Source organism: Eurypyga helias, unplaced genomic scaffold (assembly GCF_000690775.1).
Source record: "Eurypyga helias isolate BGI_N326 unplaced genomic scaffold, ASM69077v1 scaffold15727, whole genome shotgun sequence".
Lineage (NCBI taxonomy): Eukaryota > Metazoa > Chordata > Aves > Eurypygiformes > Eurypygidae > Eurypyga > Eurypyga helias.
In genome coordinates, this window is record NW_010261228.1 from 1 (window position 1) to 7,882 (window position 7,882).

The 7,882-nt window shown below is 51.9% G+C and overlaps 1 protein-coding gene across 1 annotated transcript in view; it reads left to right on the plus strand.

Annotated features, from left to right (window-relative positions):
• Positions 1-444: 444 nt before the first annotated feature.
• DNAJA3 (DnaJ (Hsp40) homolog, subfamily A, member 3) overlaps positions 445-7,882 on the plus strand; it is a gene marked incomplete at its 5' end in the record, with an annotated part of 9,496 nt that continues 2,058 nt past the window's right edge. The window contains 8 exons of the mRNA XM_010155308.1: positions 445-528; positions 1,174-1,380; positions 2,437-2,589; positions 3,553-3,700; positions 4,460-4,524; positions 5,391-5,519; positions 5,952-6,067; positions 6,682-6,779. Coding sequence (XP_010153610.1) covers positions 445-528; positions 1,174-1,380; positions 2,437-2,589; positions 3,553-3,700; positions 4,460-4,524; positions 5,391-5,519; positions 5,952-6,067; positions 6,682-6,779 — 1,000 coding nt within the window. The remainder of the gene's footprint in view (positions 529-1,173; positions 1,381-2,436; positions 2,590-3,552; positions 3,701-4,459; positions 4,525-5,390; positions 5,520-5,951; positions 6,068-6,681; positions 6,780-7,882) is intronic.

The following is a 7,882-nucleotide window of genomic DNA, read 5'->3' on the forward strand; positions in this document are numbered from 1 at the left end:
CCAGGCACGTCTGACCGCGGGCCCTGCGGGGGGAGGCCGCAGGGGCCGGGCCGTGGCCGAGGGCCCGGAGAGAGCAGCCGGAGCTGCCTGCGGCCTCCTTTCTGCGGCAGAGAACGAAACCGCCTCGAGATCCCTGGGTTTGCACCCGCTGGGGACACGGGGAGGTAGCGCTGGGAAAGCTCGGCACGTGGGTTTGGGGAATCTCTTCAGAAGCGTGCTGTCATCTTTGGTCCCTTTTCGGAAGGTCCTGGGATTGCTGAGAGATTCAGGAGCAGCTTCTGTAGTCCCTTATATTGGGATGATAACGGAAAACGAAGGGTTTTAGTTCCCTAACATAGAGGGAGTGAGTGCCAAGCATTGCCTAATGTGTTTTTCCTGGTACCTGAGTCACGCTAAAGTAAATTACTTTTGTCTGTCTCTAATAATTGAATTTTTCTTGTTTAGCTGGCAAAGAAATACCACCCTGATACGAATAAGGATGACCCTAAAGCTAAAGAGAAGTTCTCTCAGCTGGCAGAAGCTTATGAGGTAACGTGCAGGATTTTATTGCCAGGAAAAGGAGGGAAGACTGGAAGGTAGATGGGGGAGCTATTTTTTGTGCGTGTTTCCTGTAAAACCAGGGCTATTATGCCTTGTACTGTAGCCATGAGTGCCTCTGTCCCAACAGCGTCTCCAGGAAATTACTTAGCCTAAATACCTGGGTATCTTTTGGGCTGTTTGAATTTGTGCCCTTCCTTAGTGGTGAGCGACTGGCATGGATGCTGCGGTGGCGTTACGGGTCACCTTAAACAAACCGACCAGCCTGTCAGCAGTTAGTAGCTGTGTGAGACAGAGGTGCCTTCTGCTGTGCTGCACCCCAGCTTCGCTTCCTCCCGCTCTCCAGCTTGTTCAGAAACCTTCTCGTGCTGGTTTTTGCTCTCGTGGGTTTTCAAATTTACCCCAGTTTTGATCACCAGCTCTTGCATGACATTAGTGATTGGCTATACAACGTAAGTTATTCCTGCTCCTTATAATTTAGCAAGATCTTGCCATTTTCCTGATGACAAGCTGAGAGGTACCAGGGAAGAAAGAGCTCTCTGGTAATTCCTACGCTGCTGAGAGTGGGGTTAGCCCTCCTGATGGCAGGGAGGTGGGGGAGCGTGGGTTTGACGGCATCGTTCGTTTGCCTCGAAGGTATTAAGTGATGAAGTCAAGCGGAAACAATACGACACGTATGGCACGGCCAGCTTTGATCCCGGTGCTGCTGGTGCTGGCGCCGGGCGGCAGTACTGGAGCAGCGGCCCATCGATTGATCCGGAAGAGCTTTTCAGGAAAATCTTCGGAGAGTTTTCGGGATCTTCTTTTGGCGATTTTCAGAATGTCTTTGACCAGCCGCAGGAGGTACGAAGAGCGCTTGTTTTCTGAGTCATGAACCGCCCAGAAGCTGGAGAGGGACACTGGTCTGTCACAGGTCGCTCTGGGAGCGAGCTTAGGCCAAGAGTTTGGTTTTGGGCATGTCAGCACGTGCGAGTCCCGTTGTAGGAGTGGGGGAGTTGCGTGGTTTTGGTGTACATACACCCTCTGCGCCTCCAGAAAGATTATTTTTTCCAGACTTGAGCTACTTCATCTGGTGTTTACTGACACCAGTTGGTGCTGCCAAACAATTCCCTGTCGTAGAGGCATCTTTTCTGCCGTTGATTTACGTATGTCTGCTTTGATCTGTAGTGTTAAAAACCACAAACTACCTTTCATGCTGCCAAGTCGTAGAGGCATCTGTAGAGGCATCTTTTCTGCCGTTGATTTACGTATGTCTGCTTTGATCTGTAGTGTTAAAAACCACAAACTACCTTTCAGTTGTAAAGCAAGCCTTCCAGCGGTAGGTTTGCCTGCTTAATTTGCTTAATTTTGCAATTCAGTTCCCTTAAGTGCTCTCCTAAGTCCTGAGAGTGTTGATTGATGTGCTGCCTTCAGAAATGCGTGGCATTCAGTAACTTCTGGCTTCACTGAAAATGGCCTTTCTGTTATAAACAGAATTTCCCCTTCCGTGCAGTCATCCGTGCTGATTGAGGCTTTATTGAGGGAGAGCTTGGGATTCATTGGGATTGAAAGGCTTCTCCCTCACCTGATGCTGCATTCCCATTACTCTAAGCCTTTAGAAGTAGTTTTCCCTAGGACAGAAAAACACTTGACTTCTATTTTTGCCTCTTACTTTTACATTTTTAAATCTTGTTTCGGCTACGCAAGTGCTCGTCATTCCTGTAATGTTTGCTGTCCTTCTGTACCCATTTTTTATTGATAGGAGACAGATTATTGCCTCTCCCAGGCAGGCAGAAACCTTCTGAATCTGTTTCTTCCCACTCTCTGTTACCTGGATGCATTTTAAACCCAAAAGAATTTCAGTTGCTCAATACCCCACCGCGTGTCAGCTGTAGATGATGTCTGTGTTTTCCTGCACAGTATATCATGGATCTGACGTTCACCCAAGCCGCAAAAGGTGTTAACAAGGAGATTGTGGTGAACATCACTGACTCCTGTGAGCGATGCGATGGGAAAGGACACGAACCTGGTACCAAAGTGCAGCGCTGTCACTACTGCAGTGGCAGCGGCATGGTAAGTGCTTTTTAGGACACAGGTTCTGCTGTGCTTTTCCTCCTTGGGGCTAGTCGGCCCCTTCCACAGTGAAAAATTCCTACTATGATCATCACCTTCTCTTGGGTGAAGCCGAGTTAACGTGGACTTGATGTTAATAAGCAGTAGGAGTATTTTATTTGAGCTGGCAGTGCTCTGCCCAGCTGAAAGCAGTAACCTTCATCCAGCAAACCGCATTTATGTAATGTAGCACTTCTGAAATTGCTGGGGCATTAAGCAGGATACTTTGAATGGGGGTGGAGGGAGGAAGAAGGTGATGATTGCCTAAGGGTAATCATGAATTAAGGTGATGCTTGTTACTTACAGTAAGTGATCATTGAGCCTCAGGGTTTCAATTTCCCTGCATCAAACTGCGTACCAGCCATTGGGCTGTGACCAGAACATCCTTCTGCACCGAGCAGGCCTAATCGGTCAGAGGATACTGCCAGCTCCTCCCGCTCTTTCCTCGTGTGCTTCAGTCTGGCAGGTGGCTTTCACAGTTCAGTCCATAGCTTAGCCTCCCTAACTTTTTTCTGGATGCCGGCAATAATTCACACAAGTGGATTGTCCGTGGGTTCCCCGGAATGCAGCTGTTTGCAGCTCCTCGTGAAGGAGCACCGAGGAGCCTCGGTCCTGCTTGCGCGTTAGGTCCTAGAGGTGAAGCATCGTGTTTCCCGACGTCGCTCACAGTAGCGATGGTTTGCAGTGGCGACCAGAAGGCGACGGCGCTTGAATCTGATCCACCTTCTCACGAGCAGCATCCTCCTTGGATTTCTGAGCCAGCTTTTTGCTCCACCCCTTGCTAAAGGGTATCGCTGTCCTGTCGGGTTGTACGTGCGGTTAGAGGGACTCGGGTGTGCGGGGCCAGGCACTGCCAGCCTTCCGTGGAGCTGAAAACACGGGCTCAGTACTAACTGTTTGTATGATCTGTGTTTCCTTCGCCAGGAGACGATAAATACCGGCCCGTTTGTAATGCGATCCACCTGCCGACGATGCGGCGGCCGCGGTTCCATCATAACAACGCCGTGCGTAGCGTGTCGAGGAACGGGGCAAACCAAACAGAAGAAGACAGTGATGGTTCCTGTGCCAGCTGGTTAGTGGTGTGCTTGCTCTCTCTTAAATAACCGCAGGTAGTTGCTTCCTCTTGGCCGACAGCAGGGCGCTGGCCTCCAAAGCACGGCTGGTCCCTGCCAGGTAGGAGAGAACGTAACAAGTTTTGCTGCAGAGAAGTTAGAAGGGCAAAGCGGGTTGAGAGTTGGCAACTGCGAGGACTGGTAATGAGATGAACTTTCTGGCCATGGGTATAAACGTTTGCGGAGGGTTTATTTCTTGCATGGATCCTTCTATGCAGCTTTTAAAGAGTGAAACTCAAAAGGTGGTGTTGCCTTGAGCCTTGTATTTGTCCCTGATGAAGCCTGGGTAGAGGGTAGGTATCTCAAAAGCCTTAGCTTGGCTCAGAACAGCGTGCTGGTGGCCTTCCTCACCAGGGAGGGCACAGTGAGTGGTGGGCCTGAAGACTTGCTGCTTTGAGACCACCCTGGATGAGCAGCCTGTAATTTTCCTGCAGCTTGTGGAGGCTTTTCCTTAGCCTGATGCATTTCCCAAAAGGATTCTGTAGGGATTGATGTAAAGAGCCTGCTTGGCGCACAGTGGTCACCTCAGAGGGGTAAATGGTGCCACCTCCTCCCTTTGGCCACAGCTCCCGGGCTCCTGGAGAGTGCTGCTGCGCGGGTAGGTCTTGTGCCCGTGCTCCTGGACGTGCGGGTGCTGCTGTGGGGATCCAGGAGTTGAAGGTGTTATGTAACATGGGTTATGACCGAGGTAACCTTCCTCCTTTTTTTCCTGATGGCAGGAGTTGAGGATGGGCAGACAGTTCGGATGGCAGTGGGGAAGAAAGAAATTTTCATTACGTTCAGGGTATGTATTGTCCTGTTGTTGGCTGCTTGTTCCTGTTGCAACTGCCTGGGGAGTCCGACCGAGTGGGGAATGGAGGAGGAAGAGCGAGTGATCCTTTGAAACAGCTGAGGGAACATGATCCATGTGAACTTTCCGAGCTAGCGGATCACCCGCATTGTAATGAGCGGTATAACCTTGTCTGCCCAGGAAGAATTGTGCCGCTCCTTCCAGGGCGAGGCTGCGTGGTAGTGCGCATCAGAATCAGCGCAGGCCCTTGGTGCCTCGCAGACGTGTGGTGGGAGCACTGAGGAGGGCCTGGGGGCGTCTGGCTGGCCAAATGCAAGTGTCCTACAGACACATGTCCAGCGCTGCTTAGCTCGTGTCTGTAGCTGGGGCTGCCTTGTGTTGGTATCTTCCCATATGCGTCTCTGTCAAGGAGAACGTTTTTCCAGTGCCTTTGTTGTGGTGCAGGAGGATTTAATGCTCTTCGAGCTTGTGAGGCCGCAACAAAGGTGCTTGCTTCCCTCTTCTCTCCCGGCTTTCCCCTGTTCAGGGTAGTGGGCAGGGCAGAATCTCCTCTGTCTCGGCAGAAGCATACTGACACCGATAAATTAACAACAGGATGCAGGGAGGGAGTTGCTGAGCTAGGAGATTCCCATAAGGATTCTTAGGGTTCTCCTAAGCTTCTGGCTAGTTACAGTTATGTCAAGAGCTGTGTTTTTCTAGAAGACTGAACATTAACTTATGCTTAGCCATGCAGTTTGTGGAAGGTAAAGGGTCTCCCTGCAGCATTCTGGTGTGTTTTCTTCTGAGAGCATTCAAAGCCGTTGGCGGTGAGAGCTGCCTTGTGTTATGCCCACGTGTCTTTGGAACTGCCTGCCTTTTAGGTTCAGAAGAGTTCTGTGTTCAGAAGAAACGGAGCAGATATCCACTCGGATCTCCTCGTTTCGATAGCACAGGCTGTTCTGGGAGGCACAGCCAGGTGCCAAGGCTTGTACGAGACAATCAATATCGCAGTAAGTACCGCCATGTGGAAGAGCCGGGGCGTAAACCGCTGTGGGACGGCAGAGGCTCCTCCTTGGCCGCAGAAATGGTGCGAGGCTGCCAGTGCTGAGTTTCACACCGCTTAGACCTGAGCGTCAGGTCGTTAGTGACCTGCGCGCTCGCACCTCCCTTCCTGTCGCCGCGCAGGGATGGGAAAAGGGGCCGGGTGGATTGCGGGACGGATCCCCTTCAGGGTCTGCAGCCTGCGTGGGGTTCTTCCCTTGTTCCTTCGAAAGCTTTTCCGTTGTTTTCCTACCTTTGGACGTGTCCGGGTGCATGGACGCGCCAGGTCTCTCCCGTCCGGCTGTGAAGCTCGCTGGAGACGTCGCAGTTACCTGTCTGTGAAAATTAACTACGTCAGTGGTTGAACTGGAGTAATAAACGTGTCCCCTCCGTGTTCACAGATACCCCCTGGCATTCAGCCAGACCAGAGGATTCGAATGAGCGGGAAAGGCATTCCCAAGGTTAACAGTTACGGCTATGGAGACCACTACATTCACATAAAGATAAAAGTTCCTCAGTGAGTAGAGTGAACGCAAGTTTCTGTGACATCTTGGATGTTTTCAGAAAGATTTTGTGAAATTTCCGTTCTGCTTTATCAAAATGATGAATTCCTCACTCTGCTTTTTCTTCTAATGCAAGGTACTTCTTTTCTAAATTACTAATAATATCATTTGGCAACCCAGCTCTAAAAATCCTAAACCCTGGAACTACATAAGTGGCTCTGCACCCGCCTGCTTGCCTGGCTAGCTGCGATTCCGCCTGGATCCCGGGTGCATAAATTCAGCGTTCCGGCTTAGAACGCGTCTCTGCTCTCACACCTACAGTGTAAAGCAGCCCAGCTCCGTGGCAGCTGCTTTTCAGACTGCTTGGCCTGCCCCTGTGGCAAAGGAAACTGTTTAGCGTGTGTTCTGCACTCGCAGGGGAGTTCATTTCCCGAGGTCTCCCCACCGGCCGCGTGTCGTGCTGCAGCTCCAAGGCCGCGGTCGGGATTCTCGGTGTACGCCGGGTGGATTAATCCTGGGCTCCCAGTAGCTGCCACTCGCGCGTGCTGCTGGAGGGGGGTGAGGAGGTCTGTGGATAGGTGTGTCCCCAAAGCCAGCTGTAACCAACACCTCTGCCTTCGACCTGCAGGAGGCTGACGGATCGCCAGCGGGCCTTAATGATGAGCTACGCCGAGGAGGAGACGGATGTGGACGGCACGGTGAACGGCGTCACCAACACAGCGTCAGGTGAGCGGTGGGGGTTAACGCTTCTTCCTCGGGGAGTTGGCGTGGGAGTGCGGAGCGCTTCCCGAGGCTTCCTGCAGGGAAGGTGAGCCAGGGTCACAGAGACAGTGTGCCAGCGTGGTTTCAGTGTGTGTTACTGGGCTGTAGCAGGGAACCACCGGTACCTCTTCCCGGAAAGCTTTACTGGGCACGTCTGCGTGCACAGAGAGCAGGCGCTGAGGCGCTCGGGGTCCTGGCAAGCTGGTCGTCGTGCTGTGGTGATGAACGCCGCCTGCTTCTGCCCCCGTGCCAGAAGCTCTTGTAGCAGAGGTAGGAGAAGAGAGCCAGTTTTCTGCGTGAACCTCAGGCCAGTTTTCTGCGTGAGCTAATCCGTTCCGCTTCTGACCGTGGCGGGGCCGTTTCTCCTTGCGAGCTGAAGGGAGGTACTGCTGTCGAGGCTGCCCTGAGCCACGCTCCGTGCACACGGGGGGTCCGGATGGGAATGTTCGCTGGTGTCGGTCAGTAGGCTGTCGTGATGGAATAGTCAGCCGGGAGCCTCGCAAAGCTGCTCTTTCAGCTGCAGGTCAAAAAGTTTGATACAGCGGTTAGGTGTGTCGGGTTTCGGGAGTGAGGTACCTGCCGTCAGCACCAGCTAAAGGCAACACGTGTGGTAGGACAGTAAGGCAGCAGCTTGGCCTTTTGCTGCTGGAAAACAGTTTCTTCTTTGCTCTTATTGGAACAATGAACTGCTTAAAGCTGGTCGGATTTCTGCTGGAAACCAAAAAGGGCATTTATGACAGCTTACAGCCGGGCAAAGTTGAGGGTCTCTCAAGGCCACGGAATGATCCCGGGAACTCAAGTGCCGTCTGTGACAAAGCCGGAGGAATAGAGGCTGAAGTTCAGGATATTGGAAGGCAATATCTGCCAAATACTTCCCAGTGTTAGGTTTTATAGTGCTTCCACAAGACAGGAGTGATGACTTTCACGCTGAGGGTAAGCATTCAAGGGCAGCCTTGGGGGAAGGGCAGAGATCTCTAAGCACAAAACATTTCATTTCAGTTCTTTAAAGACGTTTATGTGGCAGAGATAAAAAACGCTCTCCAAATGGGTTTTTTAAGAAGTAAACC